Here is a 24,443-nt window from a genome sequence, read left to right on the forward strand (position 1 = left end):
TGTCAAGTCCAAGAAATCCTGAAAAATGGGAATCACGAAAAATTGTAGTTTGGTGAGGATGCTGAGAATTCTTTGTTTGTGATCTATAGCTCTTATGGCTGAACCAAAAGCTAGTGAATTTTGGGGTGGAGGTGAGGAGAGATTGCTGCAAAAGGGGGAAAAAAATCCTTGAATAGGTTTGTGTTTACTCACACATTCCTGACTGACTCAGATGCCCATGTGACTAGTACAGCAATCCCTGAATTCACTTGAAATCTGCTATTCACTGTGCCAGCATAAGCTCAAATATGATTGGCTACAGAGCATTGTAAAACCATGACATTCAGTACATGAACATGATTGGCTGGAATAATGATGATTATGCCCTTATCAGGTTAAAATTTGTTGGCTTTCAGTTGGCTTTCTACACTCTAGTTTAATTTAAGAAGTTGGTATATAACTAAAGATCCCAAACAATCAAATCTTTAAGCTAGTAACAATTTATTTAACATGTGTTTACAGAACCACCAAAAAATGTCCCTCCATTATTTACAGTCAGTCTTTAATTTGCCTTGGCCAATGTATTCCTTCCAAGGGCTCTCATTAATGACTCCTTGACCTCCTTATTCCTGAAACTATATATGATGGGATTCAGCATGGGATTGATGACAGCATAAAATACAGAAATCAGTTTGTCATTCTCAGGGGAATAGAGGGATTTGGGTCTCATGTACATGAACATGCCTGTCCCATAGTAGATTGTCACCACTGTCAAATGAGAAGAGCACGTGGAGAAGGCTTTCCGCCTGCCACTGGTTGTGCGGATTTTGATGACAGCATTGATGATGCAGCCATAAGACACAAGAACCAAGATGAAGGGAAGCATTAGTGTTCCAGCTCCCCCTAATAACATCAGGAGCTCATTCAAGGAGGCATCAGTGCAGATCATGAGAAGCAGAACGGGGCCTCACAGAAAACATGGTTAATGACATACGGTCCACAGAGAGGGGGTAAAGTTAAGAAGAGTGGAACAACAGTGCTGAAAAAGCTGATTGTCCAAGATGCCGCTGCGATCCTCACACAGACCTGGTGATTCATTATTATGGTGTAACGCAGAGGGTGACACACTACTACGTAGCGATCAAAAGCCATAACAGCCAGGAGGATGCATTCTGCTGCTCCCATAAAGAGTGAGATATAAGTCTGTGTAATGCACAAATGGTACGATATGGTTTTCCTGGAGGATATCAGGTTGAACAACATCTTGGGGACCACAGCAGTGGTGTAGCAAAGGTTCAAAAAAGCCAGATGTTTAAGGAAAAAGTACATAGGAGTGTGTAAGTGAGGATCTGCTGTGGCCAGAATAATGATACCAATGTTACCAAGCATGATTGCAGCATATATGAGGAAGAAGATGATGAAGAGTATGGGTTCCAGTCTGGGATGATTAGAAAAACCCATAAGCATGAATTCCCAAACTTCCATTTCATTCCTTTGTCTCATCGTGTCCCATAGAATCCAACTATTGGGAGAAAAATGGTAGAATAGCATCTGAGATTGAAACAAAGCATTAGAGACTACAGAGACAGTGGTAATTCTAAATATTCACCTGAATTCCTAAAGCTAAAATATCATTGACAAAGGAAATCATGACTTTTATGATGCAGGTTTCCTTGTCCAATAGATTACATGTCTATACATTCTCCAAATAAAGCTATAGCCATTGGTTAAAGCTCAAAGTTCTGTAGACTATTATGCTGCCATGCCAGGGTCACATTATTTAATCCAGTATTTGTTATTTTTTGTGAAACTTGCACTATGGAAGTTATGCTTGAGTAACACTGATGATAAAGAAACAGCAAAAACAACAACAGAAACCCAGCATGTATTGTGAAATATTTTAAAAAAACATCCAAAAATAGGGTGCCTAAGGGCACAATCAGATGGGTTTTTGCCATATATGGCCACATACAGTATATGTGGTTAGGGATATGCATGAATCAATTTTTTAAAAATTGGATTTGTACCAAAATCGAATCATCCCCAATTTGTTTTGGGTCCGAATCTGGACAGCTAGCACAGGGGCGATTTGTTTTGTTCATAAATCTCCCGAAACAGATTTGGGGACAAATCATTTTGTACCCAAATCAATTTGCACAGATAACAGTGGCAGGAAGTGATTCTCTCAGCAGCAGAAAGGGAGGTGGAAAAAAAATTCTCTTCTCTTTTCCTTAATCAGGAAAGCAGGAACAAAAAGCAGGGAATGCATTCCAGGCATCAGGCAGGCAAGGCAAAACAAAGCAAAGCAAAGCTCCTCTGGCTCTCTCTCTTTCTTCTTGCATGAGGCAGAAAAGCAGAACGGTGGCTGCCTGCCTCTTTAAGTACATTTGAAAATCCCTCCTTCAAACTCCCCCACCCTTGTCCCTTCTTTGACCCTTCCCCTAGCCAATGCAGGGCCAGTCACCCCTGGCAACACAAGATTTGAATGGAAACAAGCCAATCTGGAAGCGGGGGAATTGCCATCCAATCATTGCCCATTGTAAGTCACCAATCTGAAGCTTAGGAGGGTGGGATTTTTAAGAAAAATATTCCTGACACAAAATGGAGAAAGCAAGAGAGATCATCACAAAATGGAGGACTGAATCTACAAAATTTTCAGGTCCAAAATCCGGGCGATTTGTTTTGGAACTGAATCTGGCCAGTTAGCACAGGGGCAATTTGTTTTGTTGACAAATCACCCCAAATAGGTAGACTTGGGTACAAATCATTTTGTACCCAAATCAGTTTGCAAGTCCCTATATGTGGTAACATAGGAAACATAGGAACATAGGAAACTGCCATATACTGAGTCAGACCATTGGTCTATCTAGCTCAGTATTGTCTTCACAGACTGGCAGTGGCTTCTCCAAGGTTGCAGGCAGGACTCTCTCTCAGCCCTATCTTGAAGAAGCCAGAGAGGGAACTTGGAACCTTCTGCTCTTCCCAGAGCAGCTCCATCATTCCCTAAGCGGGATATCTTACAGTGCTCACACATCAAGTCTCCCATTCATATGTAACCAGGGCAGACCCTGCTTAGCTATGGGGACAAGTCATGCTTGCTACCACAAGACCAGCTCTCCTCTCCCTGAGAGGTTCTGGTTACCATAGTAGAAATTAAAGCAGGTTGAAGGAAGCAAGAAAAATTAGTAAGAAAATGGGAGTCAGAATGGCAAAATGGGAATTCCATAGAATCCTGCAGTTTTTTAGGGGTTCTCAGCATAGGTGCCCCAGATGCCATTGGACTCAAACTCCCATCATTCCCAGCCACAATGGCCAAAGGCCCATATTGATTGGAAACTCCTGTCTTACATAATGGAGAAAGCATATTCCATACTTGCTCAGCATCTCCATCTCTCTTGGAGTACAGTAGGATCTGATGGCTCAAGAAGGCAGTTTGCAATGTATTTCCATTCTTACCCTGGCTGGCACACAAGCAAATTTCATATTCTTTAAACATAAAGCTATGTAGCAATAACGTAAAATAGTTTCCTCATGGATATTTGACTATATGGCTATTTTGCTCTTTATCTTATTTAATTCTAATTATATCTGATAATTTGTTTGCAAATATGTAAAAAGATATTTATTGATTAAGATGTTCTACAACTATTCTCAGAGTTTTTTTGGAGGAAGGAAAATAGTAATTTTCTGGTCCATCATGTCTTACCATTCAGAGTTATATCCTTAAAAACAAAACAAAACTATTTTACATTATCGGTGTGACATAGTGTGGTCTCCCATATCTATCCACATCTGCTCCTACAGCATGAGCAACGTTTTGGTAATTATCCTGCATTTATTTGCTTAGTTATGTACATGCAAACTGATCATATGAGTGTTTACTTGAAACTAAGTCTTATGTCGAAAGGAGTTTTTCTCCCAAGAACTGTACAGACATTGCACCCATACTTACTTAATGGCTGATGTCTAGAGCAATGGTACATGGACATGGTATGAAGACAGGTCCACACAGCAAAGAGGTCACACTTGCTTTATTTATTTACGGTCAGTGACCAAAAGAGAAATGTACAGTCATTAATAACTCAAAATCACATAAAATCCTTAAAATAAGAGTATACACACACACACACACACACACACACACACATGGCAGGGTTTTTTTTTACAAAAAAGAATACCCTCATGAGTTTAAGACTCTTATTTTAAAAGCCACATAACAGTACTTAGCAACTGTTCTGGAGATTACTGAATCTTCGTCGGCTAATAAGTACTTTAAAAGAAGATCCCCGGTTTTCCCCTTGAAATTATTTAGCAAGGGATGGATTAATTGCTACCTTGCATCCTGGTAAAGTGGGCACTTTAATAAAATATGGGCCATTGACTCGATCGGCCATTGACATTTTACCACTTAACTTTCTTTGTACCACCAAAATAAATCCACAAAATCCCAATGGAATTTCCAATTTGTGATTTCCAATTGGAACTTCCAAGATTTGAGATCAAACTTTCATCCCATTTACCCATTATATTTTAGGCTGCTTGAAAAGCCATCTCATGGTCCCATTACCATGCCATGACCATATCCTAAAGAGTTGCTTGTGCAATTTTTCAGTCTGGTGTAGGGAGGTTCCATGCCAGAATGGCCCATTTCCAGTTGCTGGTGTTACTGGTGTGGAAACACTTTATTCCAAATGCATGGATGATGCAACCTTTGCTTGGAATTTCCAACAAATCAGTGGGACTTACTTAAGCTCTTGAGGTATTAAAGAACACTAATACAATATATTAATCCACAATGGCCCATCTGTTCAAGACCAGTTGTGTGTGTGAGTGTGTGCACGCGCACACACAAGCATGTGCATGCAAAATATTTTTGATTGCTTGAAAATATATATAAAATTTTGTGATTTGTTTTAAGCAAATACACTGATTCAGTTGTACAGCCTCACTGTATACTGTCCATGTCTATAATACATAAATTCAGAAGAGATAAGCAAAACCCCTTGTACATTATGGTTTTATTGATGGTGGGGTTTTTTGGGGGGGGGCAGTTGCTGACTTCTTGACTAAGAAAGTACCAGTGAAGCAATGTTCCCTTCTAGACTAGGGCTGCACTGGCATGAATGTCGCTTCCTTCTGAATGCTACCTGAGCCACCTAAAAATATGACAGCTTCAGAACAGAGATGGTCCTTCCCAACTGTATAGTCTGCCAGGTGCAGACTAAATATGTGTTTGTTTGTTTGTTTGTAGTTTAGGAGTCTTACCTCTAGATAGTTTGTAGTCTAACTTACTTGGGTAGTTGAACATGTCCAGTGGAGTTCTCTATGTCTGATGCACGGAACATGCTCAGTATGTTTATCTCTTCAGTTTGTGAGTTATATGTTCTTGTGAACTACTTTGTAAATAATAAACTACACTGTTTGGACCAGATGTGACAACTAAACATTACAGTATGGAACACAAAACTGTTGCATCAGCTTAGTCAGAATGTTGAGAGCACCAGATATTGCTTTCTTAATTTCAAGTATTACAGGAGGCTAAAGTGGAATGTAGGAAATAGATCTTAGGATAGGTTTGGAGATGGTTTCTGGGACCATGCCATAGCTTCATAGCCAGATTAAAATGTCAGATGTGTGCTGGTCAGGCTGAGATCTTGAAGAGAAAGAACTAAACTCCAGGGCTATTGCATTTGATAAAACTAGGCAGGGTCAGGATAGAGGTGTGCAACCAGTTTGAACCCGAACCGGTTTGACACCAAACCAGCTCTGTTCGAAGGTTCATGGTCGAGCTGAACCACCCCCTGGTTTGGCTCGAACACAAACCAAACACAAACACACAGTTTGGGGGTTCAACAAACAATTTTTGAAAATTACCACCACGCCAAGAAATAGGCCAAGAAAGAGTCAAAGATGCCTGAACCAGGCAATCTTTAAGAAAAGGAAAGCCAGCAGGGGGAGGGGAAACATTAACGGACCCCCACTACCACCGCCACCTTGGAGAAGTCCCCCAGAGGGATAAGTTAAAAAGAAGGGGGAAAATGTTTGTTGAACACCCCCGAACCAAACTGATTGGGGGGTTGGGGCATTTGAAGGGGGCCAAAACCAAACTTCGAACTTGAAACAAACTAGGCCAGGTGGTTTTGTGCACACCCATAGATAAGCACACCAAGGCTTACCATCAACCCACAATGTCTGAACTCCAGGATGGGCCCTGAAGTTAGTTTCTGGGACCATATTATTATCTAATAGTAAGTGTCAACCATACACTGGTATGACTGGGACCATGATCAGAAAGAAATAAACACTAGATATCTTGGATTTCATAAGCCTGGGTAGAATCAGACTTACCAGCAACCAACCATGTCTAAATTCCAGAAACAGGAATGTTCAATTCAACAAACAGCCAATAAAAGAGTAAAGGAGGCTTCCAAAAAAAAAAAAAGGATGAAAATTCTTCCAGAATTTTTAGTGGAAAACAAAATCCTTGGATTAAGGGAGGTTCAGAAGTTATGGCAAAAACAAGCAAAATGAAGCCAACCTAGTAAGCAAAGGTAATGTTCAACTCCAGAGGCTTCATTGATTCTTGAGAATGTCTGCTACTTGTTCTCTACGGCGTCTGTAAGTTGGAGTCTTGCCAATAAGCAGCATATTGTGCCTGATGATCAGAGACAGAAGGTTTCAGCTAAAGCACTCAGTTCCTAAGAGCAATCTCTGAGGAGTTCAGGCCTAATAGCAGAGAGTTTACAGGAGACTGCCATGCTAGCTCGGAACCCAGCCCGGTTACCCCCACATGTGTGAACTACCAGGAGCCGCATGGCGGCTAGCCCACTTAATTGCCTCTCCCCTTAAGTGATCATGCCGCTAACCCCATTTTGGCAATTGTAAGTTGCCATGGTGCTGAGGCACACTACGGTGACTGGCAAGTAGACCCCCAATCAGGCAGCTACAGCAAGCCTCAGAATCCCCAGAATGCCCCACACAATCACACGGGGCATCCTGGGTCTTCCGGGGGCCGGGCGACCCCTGATCTCTGCTGCCCCTACCAGCTCCGTGTTTTAGGCACCCCTCTCTGTGGTCCCTGGGGCTGAATGTAGCTCCAGCAAACACACAATCCTGGGTTAAGGGATTGCTGAAGCCTTTAACCTGGTTAAGAGCCCTGTTTCAAAGTGGGGCTTAAGAGGCACTGCCCTGATGGGATCAGGCCCAATCCTGGTGGTTCTCATATGCATCCTAACTCAGACTGGGCTTCCCTAGCTTGGATTAGAGTGTGCATGAGAACAGCCTCATTGTGTGGAAACAAGGTAGGTGGAAAACCTGGGTAGACGTCTTTGAGGCTCTTCACAGTATTAGTGTAAAGAGCCATAAGGGGGTTTGTGGGGAGCTCTGCTGTTAATAGTTTCAGGCATTGAGCAGGGTCTCGTGATCAGTGAGACCCGGTTTAGTACGGTGAGCGGGGAGAGTGGGCTAAGCCTGCTCTCTCCACTCATGATCGGGGATGGAGCCCTGGGTGGCTGGATCGGCGTCCTACACGATTGCCAGCTCTGTGACGGAGCCAGCGGGCGCTGGGGAGCTCGGGGGCCACACGGCCCCCAGAAGCTCCAGTATGCCCTGCGTGAGTGAGCAGGGCATACTGGGGAGACCCCCAGAGCTGGGATGCAGCTTTTCACCTCCCCTCTGAGGGCCTATTCATGAGTAGCCATGGCACAGAACTGTGCTGCAGCTACTCACGATCAGATAACCTGGGTTTGCGGAGCACTCGCCCCATAAAACTGGGCTAATGGGAAGGGTACAGAAGCAGGTGACCCGCTTTAGAACCACCAGGCTCACAGCACAGCGCGGTGGTTCTCACGATCACCAAAAATAGGGCTAGGATCTCCTAGCCCGATTTTTGCTGATCGTGAGAATAGCCCTATTGTCTCCCTTCCACACTCACTTCTGGTATTCAAGCCAGGAAAGAAGAAATGTGCCTGGTGGAAGAAATGTGTCAGGAAAGTAAAGCACAGAAAGGGTGGATGCCAGCCCCATGTTTCCACATCTCTATTTGCAGTTAAAATAACTAAGGATGTGCACCGAATTGCTTCGGTGCACTCCCAAGGGTGGTGCTTGGTTCTCTTAAGAGGAGGTGGGCAGGTCCTAACTGCCTGTCCTCCACTGGTCCACCACGGTGCAATTGGTATGGAAAAGCTTTCATGAAAGCAGAAGCTTGTGCTGTTTACTCCTCTAAAATGCCATGCCATGGCGATGGGATGCATCCCTGGCATCCCTCATGCAGAATCAGCCAGTAAATGGCATTGGCATGTGCATCAACTGCATTTATGGGGCCAGCATGCTGTTGCCAGTGCCGCACGAGGGATGCTGGGGACACTGCGGCATGACATTTTAGAAGAGCAAGTGGCACAAGCTGGCACAAGTGGATCGGTGGGGGATTGGAGGACGGGCAGGTAGGACCTACCCGCCTCCTCTTAAGTGAACCCCATGCCCCACACTGAAACGTTTCTGCACCAGGGAGCTGAAGTGTTTCGGCGCCTCTCCAAAGAGGCACCTCATCTCTAAAAACAGCACAATAAAAATTTCATGATGCATTGCCATAAATATAGACAATTCAGAATGAAACATAGAAGGACTATTTATTTATTTTTACATTTTCATCCTGCTCTTCCTCTGAGGAGCCCAGAACAGTGTGCACATGGTTTATGTTTATCCTCACAACAACCCTGTGAGGTAGGTTAGCTTCATAAGTGATTGGCCACTCAGAGGGTTTCATTGCTGAACAGGGATTTGAAATTTGGTCTCCCCACTGCTAGTCCAACCTTCTAACCACTACAACATGCTTGGCTGATACAGGAACATGAGGAAGCATTTTGTGAGATTTTAGGCAGGTATACTCAAACTGAGGAAGTTTAGGTTCTAAACAATATGAAAACATGTTTACACATAAATCTGATTTACAACTGACATACTGGTTTGTATTTTGTATGATATGAATAGAAGCAAATATTAACAATCAAATTGTTTCTGCTTTAAAGGACAGTGAGGTCTCTCAAACAATCAAAACTGTGTTCTAACTGGGTTTGGTAATTGTGTGTGCTCCCAATTTTCGATGTGCAGAAGCAAGGTAAGAGAAAAAGCTACCCAGGTTTTGCTTTTGGTTGTTTCCACACAACCAAAAACTGGGAGCGCACACAGATTCCAAACCTGAGTAGAACACAGTTTTTGATGGTGTCAATAACCTCAGTGCATTTTTCATGATAGTAATATGTTCTTTGTCCGACCAATATTTACCTGCCAAGCAGGCTTGATAATGAGGCTCTTCTCACGATCAGTGAGAAGAGCCTGGATGGGGTTTGCGGGGAGAGTGGGCTAAGCCCGCTCTCCCCGCAAACGAGAAGTCAGTCATCCCTGGGCAGCTGCAGTGGCCACCCACAGGACTGCCAGCTCCATCATTGAGCTGGTGGGGGCTCGGGAGATCGGGGACAGCATGGCCCCCGGTAGTTCCAGCAGAGAGACCCCCAAGCCGGGAGGCTGCTTTTTAGTCTCCTGGTCAGGGGTCTCCTCATGAGTTGCTGTGGTGCGGAGCTGCACTGCGGCAGCACACAATCTGATAACCCCGGCTAGCAGAGCTCTCTCTCCACTAACCTGGGCTAAGGGAAGGGGTGGTTTGGGTGGTTTGCTGCTGGGAGCCGCTCGGCTCCTGAGGCAGCACACGACCTCTAAAAAGCAGGCCAGGCTCCCATAGCCTGCTTTTTGGTGAGCGTGAGAACCGCCTCAATATGTTAGAGCCTTGCTGCAGAAGTTTGTATTCTGCAATGAGTAATCCAGATTTAAAATAAATTTTCAGGTCTCAGTAAACCAGAATAAGTACAGGCTTCACCAAATTGACCAGTAAGCTAAATCACATCTTATGGATTACTATCCCTCCAAGAGTTGTAAAATGTCTCCTGCCAGTACCAGATTTAGGCACATGCTGGGGTGTGCACTGCCAGGTGCACTGGCAATTGGCATGGCAGAGGTGTGACCCAGCCACCCAAATAGCCAGTGTGAATGAGTGGAAGCCTCAAAAATGGCCACTACCAGTGCAGAAAGGGCTGAAACGGCCCTAAGATGGGCCAAAACAGCCCTTTCAAGACTGGGAGGGAGGCCAGCAGGGGAGGGAGAACCACCAGACACACACACACACACCCCGCAACCTTGGCAGCAACCCCACCATGAGGCTCATAGAATCCCTGAACTGACCCTGAGCCGGCCGGGGGCGGGGGGTGGGCGCATTCAAGGTAGAACCAGTTCTCACATTTCTTATGCTGAGCAAGTTACAGTTTAGGGCCTCACATTATTAGGGGCCTCTGAATTTGGAACACAGACATACACTTAAGGTTTTACATAATGTATTTTCATGTGAAGGCATTTCTCATGCAATTAGTCTAAATAACACTTATTCTTGCAATACACCTCTTAGTTGTTGATCGCATTTTTGCCAAGTAAACATAAAGTTTATTATTTCTATATCCCATTGACCTTCTTAGAATAAATCTTTGGTGAGGTTATGGGATCCTTTATGCTTAACATAGCTTACCTCAGCATATCATAATCTGGAATGGTCTCCTACAGTGTGGATAAAAGCAAGGCTGGGGACATAGGTGCCCATACACACATGCAGTGAGAGTGGGTGTATTCTCCAACCGAGGTCAGTTGCTGGAACTGGAACTGCAGGTTGTATCTAGGCTCTGGAGCTGAGAGAGCTCAACACAGTAGTGCAAGAGGTACTGCCTGGTTGACCTGTCAGAAGGCCAAGACTCTTGTATACATAGTATAGTGGTTAAGCTGTTGGACTAGAACTTGGAAGACCCGAGTTCGAACCCCCATTCAACCATGAAAAACACAGGTTGTCTCTGGGCCGGTCATGTATCTCACAGCCTAACCTACCTCACAGGGCTGTTGTGAATATAAACATAACCATGTACACTGCTCTGAGCTCCTCAGAGGAAAAGCAGGATATAAAAGCAACAAACAAACAAACAAACAAACAAACAAACTGCCTAACTGACTGCCAGTCACAAAGGTCAATGATGAACATCCCCTTTCTGTCATTAGACAAACAGTCCCAGGTAGTACATTTATCTCTAGGTCATAGCCTCAGACCATAAAATTCCCATTTTAAGCCCTGGGAACCTTACAAAAGTCTGTTATATGATCTCTGTGTTATATGATCATGTGGTGGCATAGGCACTGTGAATTTAAATGTAGATTTTTTTGGTAAGCTTTCACAGTGCAATCAGCCATCTTTTATCATAGAGGTTATTCTCTTTAGCACATCTCTCAATACCTCTTTCATTTGTTCATTCCGGAGACTGAAGATGAAAGGGTTCAGCAAGGGGGTCAAGATGCCAGAGAAAATGGCTAATGCTTTGTTCATGCTCATGATGTCACTCTGGGATGGCCGGACATAAACAAATATAGAGATGCCATAGCCCATGGAGACAACTGTGAAATGGGAGGCACAGGTGGCAAAGGCCTTCTTCCTGCCCTGTGCAGATGGGATCTTGAGAATTGTACTGATTATGTAGACATAAGACGTAGCAGTAAATGAGAGGGAACCAAGCAGTAGAATCAAAGAACCCACAAAGTCAACCAACTCAATTAGGCTAATATCCTGGCAGGCAAGATGCAGCAAAGGGGCACTGTCACAGAAAAAGTGATTAATGACATTAGGTCCACAGTAAGGCAACCTAACTTTCAGCACCATTGACAAGAACACAGACAAGAACCCACCAATCCAAGAGCCAATCACCATCTTGATGCAGACCATCCCAGTCATGAGGGTGGGGTACCTAAGTGGGTAGCAGATTGCCATGTAGCGGTCAAAGGACATGGCAGCAAAAAGGATAAACTCTGTGGAACCCATGAAGAAATAGAAATATGACTGGGCAAAGCAACCACCAAACGAAATGGTTTTCTTTTCAGCCAGGAGATTGGCTAGCATTTTGGGCACAACAGTGGTTGTCATGAATATTTCAATGAAGGACAAGTTGCTGAGGAAGAAATACATAGGGGAGTGGAGGCGATGATCGATGCAGATGAGTACAATGATGAGTGCATTCCCCAGGACTGTCAGTAGATAAACTAGAAGGAAAACCAGAAACAGAATGATCTCCAAATCAGGGCCACATACAAATCCAAGGAGAAGGAACTCAGTGACAGTGGTCACATTCTCTATTTCCATGTCGTGGCATCTAGAATTAATCAAGAAGAAATGGAATGTCATCTAAGGAAGAACAGGTGGGTGGGAAGTGGCTGAATGCTAAACTGAGCTGAAATAAAAGGTAAAGTTTTCCCAATATCACTGTTTTGTTGTTGTTGGGAATGACCTTTTCTGTTGGGGATGGACTTTTTTTGTTGTTGGGGATAACCTTACCAGCCTTTTATATGACTCACATATTCTGCAAACATGCTAGATAGTGAGCAAAGAACTCATGTATGCTTTTCTTGATACTGTTTGGAAATCTAGTGCTCATTGTTCTGTTTCTGTGAATGTATATACATGAGTGAGCAAAAGGAAAGGGGAGTGTTGTATTTGGTTAATTGATTCCTTGATCCAGGCCAGCTTTTGAATTGGCCTTTAGTTACTTGTATTCCAATCCTGGGATAGATGTGGTCCTAACAGCCAGCAGCAAGAACACAGAAAAGCAGTCTGCACTTCTCTCTCTGTACATACTATCTATTTCATTAAACTATTAATATTCCTGATTCTACTCCACTGCCTTGCCCTTGCATACCACAAATCTTTCCCTTGGATTCTACAAGGAGGAGAGAGAATTTATTTATTTATTGGGGTTTATAATTATCTGAGGACCAGAGAACAACCACATATAAGATTGCAGCCATCACCTAACTTTGTTTTTAATATACGTTGAAGATAATATGGAATGAAAATATTCATAGGAGAGGTGGACAAAAAAGGTAATGAGACTAAAGTCCTGGACATAATGGAAGAATTAGAATATCCATCTGCATATTCCTGCAGATGGATTTCATCGAGAATGAGGGTTTTCACTGAGAATGAGGGAATTAGCACATTGAGAGAAAGGTCATGCTAGAATAATATCTTCTAAAATTACTCAATCATGTCTGCAGGACTGGTGCATCTCACAAAGCACTGGCACTTCATTAATCAGGATGTCAGCTATGGTTTCTCTCCATCCCTATGCTTCACTCTGTGTATGATGTGGGGCATATGTGCATGTTAATGCTTATGCACAAATTCATGATCCTCCTACCTCAGAAAAGCAACATGAGGGTTGTTGTGAGGACTGGACATATGTACATTTTGAAGTGTACATCCAACATCACACAGTGAGATCATTCACACATTCAAACATTACCCAGGTTTGGAATCTGTATGTGCTCCCAATTTTCAATTATGTGGAAGCAATGTAAGCGGAAATCCTGGGTAGAAGTGATTGTGTGGAAGCAAGGTAGGAGGAAAAGCTACCCAGGTTTTTTTCCTACCTTGCTTCCACACAATCACTTCTACCCAGGTTCTCCTCCTATCTTGCTACTATACAATCAAAAATTGAGAGCACACAAGGCTCCCAAACCTAGGTAGAACACAGTTTTTGACTGTTTGAATGACCTCATCGTGTTTCATAAATGGTAGGGGTTCACAGCACTCATGTCCATACACATGTGCAGAATTAGCCAAATGGCAAGTGTATGGAAAAGTCCACAGATTGCCATTATGCACAATGTGATATAGAGTGAAGTGATGATGCTGTTAAGAGCACCTGAATTGAGTACTGCACATGCTAAAATGGCAAGTATTTAGACCTCATATATTTTAACAGCAAACAGCTAAGTATATTGAGGAAAAACCTTTGCAATGATGACCCATCATCATGGTCTGGTATACTGTACTGGGGCAGGAGTTGGTAATGGTATGTTCAGCCCCAAATTTCTAAAGCCAAGTGCAGGAAAGGAAGTATCAGTTCTGGAAAGTTCTGAAATACCATATTAAACATATGAAATAGCTTTACAATGCAAATGTTTTTGAAATGCTTACCTTTAGCAATCAAAGTATGGAAATCGATGGAGTCAACTTGAAAATTGTCTTCATCTTGCTTCAAATATGTATTTGTTAAACCTATGACAGAACTCTTGGAATTTTGATTAATTAAACCTAACACACGTAACATCTACTGTATAGTAGTTTCTTCAGTTGTAAGTACTTTTAAAAAGGCACTTCTTAAAATGTGTTACTATTGTACAATCAATTATATTTCTCTATATGGCAATTGCTATTTAGGTATCCCTTCCAACTGTTCTCCCTCTATCTAAGAACCAAATGAAGAAACATCATGATGGTGCCAGTCTGAAAATTGTCTTCTCTGATATCCAACGATGAACTTGTAGAAACTGTCACAAGACTTGAAGTCTCAGGGCTTTAAAAAAAAAACTTCTGTCCACATTAAATAAATAAAACTTCCATCTCTTTTATAATGTTTTCTTAAAATTATTGATTTTGTTAATAATCAATCTCATATTTTACCTATCAGTAATTTGTTTTCACAAGGACTATTACTATTATTATTTTTTGAGATTTCAGTAACCTTTATTGAATACGTTCAGAAGTCCATTAAGCCAGTAACACATGTCGAGTCAATAACCTTGAAGAAGTCTGCCAAAGTAGGCAGAGTGTAGATTTAAATGCAGGATTCTGTTTCATACAGAGAAGTGCCACTTGTTGCAGACTCTGGATACTACTAAGGTCCTATCATGCCGCGCTATGCAATCAACACTTAGTCCTCTGGGAATGCATAAAAGTTATGTACTAAGAACCTGCCGCTTTCCCCTCTCTCAAATAACTTGTTTTGACAAATCCAAGGTATTAATTACTGTTTCTATAGGCACCTAAGAGCGTTTACTGAAATCGTCCAACCATACTCTGAGGATAAATTAAGGTACAGCTACCCAGAAAGAAATAGATGCTTAAAAAACACAAGATGCACAAATATAGATTTTCTAGATTTAATGGCTGACATACTGCACAAGGGTACGTCAGCCTAGTAACATTGTATTTCTATAAATTGTGCAGGTAGCTTAGATGCAAAATTTGCACAAATTAGATTGCTCAAGAGTAAGCCCATTATTTCAAAATCCCTTGCTCTTGACCCTAACTCTTAAAATGGCCCTATCCACCCCCAGCACAGTACTTCCAGTGACTGTTGCTGGTGTCTATCTTATGTTTATGATTTCTCTGTGTAAACCGCCCTGAGCAATTTTTGGAAGGGAGGTATAGAAATTGAATAAATAAATGAATAATAAATAAATAAAATACAGATGTATATAAGTGAATATCTATCCTATTAAGTTATATTAATGTTCTTACCACATTGTCACAAGGCTACCACCTCCACCACCCTTCATAAATCCTGAAAATGGGAATATTGAAAATTGTTTGGCGGGCGTGCTCAGAATTCTCTATAAGTAATCTATAACTCCTAAGTCTGAGCCAAAAGGTAGAAATTGAAGCAGGCATATAGAGGTGAGAGTTTCTGCAAAAGGAAAAAAATAATGTCCTTAAAAAGTTTTGTTTAGCTTCATATTCCTGATTGTCTGGGTTATCCATGTGACTAGTCCAGGAATCAAAGACTTAACTTGAAATCTGCTATTCATAATGCCAGCATATACCCAAATGTGATTGGCTCCAGATGGTTGTGAATTCATGACATTCAGTACATGAACTCTGATTGGCTGGAATCACTTAATGAAGAAGCCCTAACCAGGTTAAAAAATGACAGTGAAACAGCCATAGCAGTTTTGGGGAACAATGGAAGTGAATGGAGTGGAGAAATTGAAGCTTATCAGCCTTATGTGTCTTTTAAATACATATTTTAGGGGTTCCAAAAGCACTTATCTTGTCCCAATATTGACAAGGGTGAACATTTGGTGCAACTCTAGGTATCCCCACAACCTACTGGAAATGCTACCATAACAAAGAACATCCATGAAAGGACCAATACTGCAAACAAGGAATTTGGAGATCAAGAAACCATCCCATAATTTAACACATTCCATAATTTCTGCAGCCACTGTTGGCATTCTATACCCCAATTTACTTTTAGAAGTTGGTATATAAATAAAGATCCCAAACAATGAAATCCTTAAGCTATTAGCAATTTATTTAACATATGTTTACAGAACCACCAAAGAATGTCCCTCCATTATTTACAGTCAGTCTCTAATCTGCCTTGGCCAATGTATTCCTTCCAAGGGCTCTCATTAATGACTCCTTGTAGGCTTGTGCATTTCGATTCGGATACAAAAGGTTTTGTGCCCGAAAATGGCAAATTCAGAGGTTTTGTAACCTAAACAAAATCAAAAATTAAAAAACAGATATTTTTGTTTCCAAATCAAAATGACTGTGTTTCTGACAGAATGCTTTGTTCTTTGGGAAAGCATTGCAATTGGAATTGACTTCTCTGACTCTCTCCACTCCAGCTGAGGCACTGAGTGATTAGCAGAAGATAAGATATGCAAAAACAGTTGAGCATGAATAGTTTAGTTAAGTGTTGTATTCAGTGTGATTGAAATGCAAACTGACCTTGCAAAGGGATTTGGAAGACAGCATTTTGAGACAGATATACCCAAATATCTTTAGGAGCTCAATGCAATTCCAAAGCTCTTGCTAAAAGCCATGGCATAAATTGTGTGGAGAAGCTTTTCGAGAAGCTGGTTAGGAAAGTTCTGAAATTACACAGGTTTTTCTTTCCAAAGGTTTAGAAAGAATCTCTTGACTTGTTCACGGGTCTTTTGAAGAGCTATTTTGTTTTTCTTCTGATTTTTATGAGTTATAGTGGTGTCTAAGTTTTGATGCCTAAGTTGAGCAGTCTAATGTAATTTAGGCCACAATGTAATTTGGTGGGACATGATGTCTAAGTCAGGGGTTCACAACTTTTGCCATTGCAGGGACATGTCATCCACATGGGACTACAGGAGACAAAAGGAGGGGGGTAGGGAATACCCCTGTCAATCTATTGACATCCCAAGGAATCTTAGTTGCTTCTCTCTTTCTTGTAACCATGATCCATGGTTTTGCACTTTCTTAAATGCAGTGATGATAAATCTCAACAATTCTGAACAGTAGGCTGATTTGTTTGGGCTACGGCTCACTCCACTTCAGTTAAATGAACATTTGAAGCTGTTCCATAGTACCAAGGCAGTTTTATTTTATTTTATTACATTTTATATCCTGCTCTTCCTCCAAGGAGCCCAGAGCAGTGTACTACATACTTAGGTTTCTCCTCACAACAACCCTGTGAAGTAGGTTAGGCTGAGAGAAGTGAATGGCCCAGAGTCACCCAGCTAGTATCATGGCTGAATGGGGATTTGAACTCGGGTCTCCCTGGTCCTAGTCCAGCACTCTAACCACTACACCACGCTGGCTCATTGGTCTATCTTGCCATCTCAAATGACCTGTGGTCACTGTTCCATGGGGAGGGAACGTTTTTATTGAAAGATTGCTTGAATCCACATATAGGTTGTGCTGCTATGCTGGTGCCACAGGGACAGGCTTCTCAAATAACTGTGCCAAAAAATTAAGTGTTGTTGTTGTTCATCATTCTCTTCACTCTTTCAACTTGTTTATGTGGGGTTTCAGGGGCAAAACAGTGGGTTGGGTGGCAGTGCCCCAATGGTGGTGCACCCAGATTACAAATAGGGCAAAGGGCTGATTTCTTAGGAATTTTTGAGGTTTACACATCTTTAAGATTTTTCCCCATAGGGGATAATGGATAACCCATTGGGGTACTGGGCTTTGTTGTTTCTGAGGTGTTGAGTTTAGATTCTCTAGTAGCAAATGAGATTTTTAATGAAAAACCATGAATCCACTCTCATATGCTACTAGAGAATCTACTCTCAGAACACCTCTAGAACAACAAAACCCTGTACTTAATGGGTTGGCAGAGGCATATCTAGGGAAAATAGCACCTAGGGCAAGCACTGAAATTGCACCCCCTGTCCAAACATCTGACACCCATCTTTCAGATAACTTTACCATCATATCAGCTCAAAAATACAAATCAAGCTCATTAATCTTTTAATATTTCAAAAACTATTTAGCACTGGACATAGCCAGACCAAAAAATGCTGGAAAACTATACATTTCAGTATGCTGGGGCTCATGAAATACCCAAATACTATGTGGAGGTGTACTTGGAAAACGAAACAGAAGTGCCTGTCTAATTCTCTACTATGCATTGTAGCATCACTATTACATAAGTTTTAAAAATAAATGGAGCATTTGACTTTTCCCAGATACTCTGAAAATAATTAAAGGATATGCAGAGTAAACTGTGTCACTGCTTGGAATATATTCTAGTCTTTCAGAAAGACAGTTAAAATGAGAGAAAGAGAGCAAGAAACTCCCAGTGGGCCTTAATACTAAGGATTTCACACTGATTCAAAGACCAACTCACCATTAATAGTCATATTATTAAGACATCACATTTAATTCACTTATCACAAGAAGTAAAATAAGAGCAAATAAATACAATTCTAGCTCATAAGCTTCAGCTCAGTATTCACAAGTCCTGATTCTCTGTACATAGTGCCAATCTGAATATGTGTACAGTGATATATATATATTGATATATATATAAAATTACCTGTAGCCCCTTTGGGGGGCTTCCTAAAGGCCATGGGATAGGGGTCTGCAAAGGTTTTCCCTCCCCTCTCTGGCCTCTAGAGCCTTGCAGAGACCATTTGAGCATGTGCAGTGGCCATTTAATTTTTTTTTTTTAAATGGCTGCTGAAAACAAAATGGCCTCTGTGCATGCTCAAATGCCTCTGCGAGGCCTGGCATGGCCTAGGGCCTCACAGAGGCCATTTGAGCATGCATGATGGCCATTTTGTTTTCGATAGCCATTTTTTAAACATTTTTTAAATGGCGCCAGCTTCAAGTGGTGCCCAGGGGATGTGCCCTACCTGCCCTACGCAAGATATGCCCCTGTGGGTTGGCAACCCATGTGGGTAGTTGGCACCCTATGTGCACTACACCGTCACTTGCTCTGGGCCACCCCAGTGCCCCTCAAATGGAGTTATGGGACTGCAGAAACCTCCATTATAACCTACGAGGAAAATCTGAAAGACACGTAACTTCATTAATTCTTTAAAAATCAGCCCTTTGCCAAATTCCTCTGAAAAAATCGTGGTAGCTTCCTTGCACCAACTGGGGCACGACCATCAACCCCACTCCACTCTGGGCCACCCTTTCCCTCCACCCCACATGAAGCTATACTTTTCCTGATACCTCCATCATACCCTATGGGGAAAATCTGGAATACGCGCAAACTTCAAAAATTAACCAAAAATCAGCAGTTTGCCCAATTACTTTGAAATTTTTGTGGTACCTTCCACTCACTGGCAACTATAACCCCCACCCACTCTTTTGACCACATGACCCATTTTTAATCTTAATTAATTCAGATTCGGATTAATTCGGATACAAAACAAAACTGGGGTGATTCGGAAGGCTTAATTTCGGACAAAACACAAAATGGGGTTGATTTGGAATTGGTACAAATTGAAACAGAAAAAATACAAAATGCACAACCCTAACTCCTTGACCTCCTTATTCCTGAAACTGTAAAGAACATACAGTAAAGGGCCATTATTACATACATAAGACCTTAGGGATATGCACGAACCTTTTCAGAGGCCCTTTTATGGGCCTCCAAATAGGACTGAACACTGGGAGGTTTGAAAGTTCGAAGGCAGGGGGGTGCCAGATTTTAAGGGCGGGAGAAAGTGCACTTACTCCTCCCTCTGCATTTCTCTGGCCAGTGCTGGGTTCTTGTAAAGTCCTTCGGGGCAGCAGCCTACCTCCCTACTGCCCCATCCCCTCTTTGGCCAGAGGTACCCAGTGCATGGGCATATGCACATCAGAAGGGCTCATGTGCAAATGCAACATGTGCATGTGCCAGGTACTTCCGGCCACTTCTGGCCAAAGAGGGGATGGGGCATCAGGGAGGTACATTGCTGCCCCAAAGGACTTTTCAAAAACCGAGCGCTGGCTGGGGGAAAGTGGAGGGAGGGGTAAGTGAACCCTCCCCCACCCGTAAAGTCTGAACCCCCACCTTCAAACCACCCACGCCCAGTTCTGTGCACATCCCTATTAGTACTGCCAGAAGACAAAAAGGCTCAGATGATTAGTTTGAACATGAGAGCTGGCCCAAATTCTTTTATTAGAGCTTTCCATCTACCCCAGAAGTAGGAGTGCAGCCAATGAATTTTTGAGATCTAGAAAGCATCCCCTAATTTAACAAATTCCTTAATTTTTATAGCCACTATTGATTTTCTATTTCACAATTTATTTTCATAACTCAAGACCCCAAACCATGAAACATTTGTGCTATTAGCTATTTACTGTATTTAACATACAACATTTTAACAGAATTGCTATGATGTACAGTCCATACCATTATGAACAGTCCGTCTCTATTGTACCTTGGCCAATGCATTCCTTCCAAAGACTTTCATTAATGACTCCTTGACCTCCTTATTCCTGAAACTGTATATGATGGGATTCAGCATGGGATTGATGACAGCATAAAATACAGAAATCAGTTTGTCATTTTCAGGGGAGTAAAGGGATTTGGGTCTCATGTACATGAACATGCCTGTCCCATAGTAGATTGTCACCACTGTCAAATGAGAAGAGCACGTGGAGAAGGCTTTCTGCCTGCCACTGGTTGTGCGGATTTTGATGACAGCATTGATGATGCAGCCATAAGACACAAGAATCAAGATGAAGGGCAGCATTTGTGTGCCTGCTGCCCCCAATAACATCAGGAGCTCGTTTAAGGAGGTATCAGTGCAGATCATGTGCAGCAGGACAGGAGCCTCACAGAAAACATGATTAATGATATATGGTCCACAGAGGGAGGGTAAAGTTAAGAAAAGTGGAACAACAGTGCTGAAAAAGCTGATTGTCCAAGATGCAGCTGCAATCCTCATACAGACCTGGTGGTTCATTATTATGGTGTAACGCAGAGGGTGACATACTGCTATGTAGCGATCAAAAGCCATGACAGTCAGGAGAATACATTCTGTTGCTCCCATAAAAAGAGAGATATAAGTCTGTGTAATGCACAAATGGTACGATATGGTTTTCCTGGAGGATATCAGGTTGAACAACATCTTGGGGACCACAGCAGTGGTGTAGCAAAGGTTTAAAAAAGCTAAATGTTTAAGGAAAAAGTACATGGGTGTGTGTAAGTGGGGATCTGCTGTGGCCAGAACAATGATACCAATGTTACCAAGCATGGTTGCAGCATATATGAGGAAGAAGAAGATGAAGAGTATGGGTTCCAGTCTGGGATGATTAGAAAAACCCATAAGCATGAATTCCCAAACTTCAGTTTCATTCCTTTGTCCCATGGAATCCAGCTATTGGGAGAAATATGGGAGAATAGCATCTGAGATGGAAACAAAAAATGGGAACCCACATGGATAGGGGTCATTCTAAATATAATCCTTAATTCCTAAATGTAAGATAGTCTTGACTAAAGGAAATCTAGCCATTTTTGGTGGAGGGCCCTTGTTCCACTAGGTCAGTTATTCTCAAACTTGGGTCCTCAGGTGTTATTGGACTTCAACTCCCATAATCCCCAACCAAAGGCCACTGAGGCTGGGGATTATGGGCATTGAAGTCCAATAACACCTGAGGACCCAAGTTTGAGAATCACTGCACTAGGTATATGTTAACACATTCTCCAAATAAAGCTGTAGTCATTAATTGTAACCCGAAGTGCTGCATGCTGTTTTGCTGTCAATTCAGGCTCATATGGCAGAGCTATTTACTCCAGTATGTGTTTTTATTTTTGCTAAGGATGTGCTTCCATAATTCTCCTCTGTAAACAATGATAAAGAAACATCCAAAACCAACAAGAACACCCTCACCATATGTGACAACCTGGTATCAACCAGCCCTGTAAGTGAGGGGGGAATGGCAAGCTAGCCAAACTCTTTGCTTCTCGCCTTTTGGAGTTTACCACTGCTACCAAGTGGCATCCTTTATTCCCTTGCTGCCTCCACCAACAGCTGACAGTAACTTTGAATCTCCTACAATAACTGAGGTTGAAAGGTATGGCAAATAAGCATGCAGTGAGGAGCAGAACTCAGAACCAACAAGGATCTTGAAGAAAGTTATGTCTTTACATTTAAAAAAGAAAAATCAAATTTCTAATCTTAGAAATTTTTTTTAAAAATTAAAACACACACACTGTATGAGCAAAGGATAGAAAATTCAACTAGATTAACACATCCACCTATCTTGTCAATCAATCAATCAATCAGTCTTTATTACGGTCACAGGCCAACATAAATCTATCTTGTCTAATCTGTCCTAACCAGTCTCACCTGTTTCTCCAGCATCTTTTTTCCTTCAGCTTTCTTCTTCTTCTTGCAACTCTTCTTTCACTAGCTTCCTTCTTCCAGTCTGTCTTGGATTCCCTCTGATGCCCACACAACTGCTGGCTCCATCACAGAGCTGGCAGGGGCTACAGGGATTGGGGGCTGAGTGGCCCCTGGAAGCTCCAGGATGCCCCACGTGAGCGCACGGGGCATGCTGGAGAGACCCCTGAGCCCAGGAGGCTGCATGCAGCCACTTGACGGGGGTCTCCTTGTGTGTTGCCACAGGGCAAAGCCATGGTGTAGCAATTCATGATTGAAAAACCCGGGTTAGCGGAGCGCTCGCTCCACTAACCTGGGCTAAGGGGAGAGGTATTTAAGCGGGTTACTTGCTTTGGGAAAACTGGGCTCATGGTTCCCACAGTCCGTGGAAAATTGGTGAAGCTCCCTTAGCCTGCTTTCCACTGATCGTGAGAATCACCTCTTTATCTTTCATCAGGAAGCCATTTTAAAACATACAGCATGACTGTAACACAAAATGGAGGGCTCATATCTGAATCCCTCATGCCATGTATTCTTAAATATTTTAAAAGCATCAAAAGAAGAGTTCCTAATGGAATTATCAGATGAACAATTGACATAAACGGTCAAATATCCTAGCCTGGATATCCCATAGTAGAGATGAAAGTTGGTGCCAGTGAACAAGAAATGCAAGTATGAAAAACCAATAGGGAATCCAATAGAATAATACAGAGGTGGTTCCTATGATCAGTGGGAGCCACCTGGAGAGGGTTTGCGGGGGGAGCAGTCAGTCTGCTCTGGGCGGCCGAACCGGCCACCCACATGACTGCCAGCTCCATTATGGAGCTGGTGGGGCTGGGGAGTTCAGGGGCCATGTGGCCCCCGGAAGCTCCAGCATGCCCTGTGTGAGTGTGCAGGGCATGCTGGAGAGATCCCCAAGTCGGGAGGCTGCTTTTGAGCCTCCTGGTTGGGGGTCTACTTGTGAGTTGCCATGATGCGGAGTCACGCCACTGCAACACACGATTAGAAAAACCTGGTTTAAGGGTATCGCTAATGAAGCGAGTGACCCGCTTAAGAACTACCAGGCTCGCAGCCAAGCCCTGTGGTTCTCACAATGAGAGAAAATCGGGCTAGCAGAGGCTAGCCCAATTTTCTCTCATCGTGTGAATAGCCTCAAAGTTTCTTAGAGCAGGGCTTTCTAACTTTGATTCCCAGATGTTGAACTACGAGCCCCATAATTCCAAGCCACACCCTCAGTCTTTGGCCATTGTGGCCAGAGGTATTGGGAGTTGTCCATTAAGATTTGGGGACCCAAGGCTGTAAACCCCTGTCTTAGATTATGCAGAGAGAATTTCATTCTGGCTATTTTACCACATCCATTTGCCTAGGGGTGCAGCAGGGAAGGAATGCAAGCTCAAGGAGGCTGTGCATAATATGTTTCCATATTCATCTTGTGCTGGCCCACAAGCAAATTCCGTGTCATTTAAAAACAAAACTGTGTAGTAATGATGTAAAACAGTTTCTCACCAATATTAACCTATATAGCTGCTGTTGCTCTGTATTTTACTTAATTCAAATGGTAACTAATGATTTGAATGCAAATATATAACTTTTTGTTGTTGTTTTGAGAAGCGATTGCAATTATTGAAGGTGCTTTACAACAACTAAGAGAGGTTTTAAGGGAGAAGGAGAACAGAAATTTTCTGGTCCATCATGTCTTATCTCACAGAGTTATATCCTTAAAAAAAAATGTAGACAATTACAGCATAATAAATTTCTTTCCATATCAGTGGGACACAGTGTGGTCACTCATATCAACCCCACATGTGGTCCTACTAGTTCCTTTGTATAATTGCCTTGCATTTTATTTACTCACTTGCTTACATACAGCCTGACCCTATGCATACTTACCTGGAAATTAGTATTACTATTTTCAATAGCATTGCACCTGTACTTACTTAATATGTGACATCCAGAGCAACGGAGTGTAGATGCGCCAGCAAGCTACATCCATGCTGCAGAGAGTTCTCCAAGCTGTGCAG

At 42.4% G+C, this 24,443-nt stretch overlaps 1 protein-coding gene and 2 pseudogenes across 1 annotated transcript; all 3 read right to left on the minus strand.

Annotated features, from left to right (window-relative positions):
* Nucleotides 1-541: 541 nt before the first annotated feature.
* On the minus strand, nt 542-1,482 carry LOC128331118 (olfactory receptor 2G3-like; annotated as a pseudogene).
* A 9,664-nt stretch (nt 1,483-11,146) lies between these two features.
* Nucleotides 11,147-12,196, minus strand: LOC128331119 (olfactory receptor 6M1-like; annotated as a pseudogene).
* Nucleotides 12,197-20,466: 8,270 nt separating this feature from the next.
* Nucleotides 20,467-21,408, minus strand: LOC128331120 (olfactory receptor 2G3-like). The gene has a single exon (XM_053264474.1). The coding sequence runs from the start codon at nt 21,406-21,408 to the stop codon at nt 20,467-20,469; it is 942 nt and encodes a 313-aa protein (XP_053120449.1).
* Nucleotides 21,409-24,443: the final 3,035 nt, after the last annotated feature.

This window comes from Hemicordylus capensis, chromosome 6 (genome assembly GCF_027244095.1).
Source record: "Hemicordylus capensis ecotype Gifberg chromosome 6, rHemCap1.1.pri, whole genome shotgun sequence".
Lineage (NCBI taxonomy): Eukaryota > Metazoa > Chordata > Lepidosauria > Squamata > Cordylidae > Hemicordylus > Hemicordylus capensis.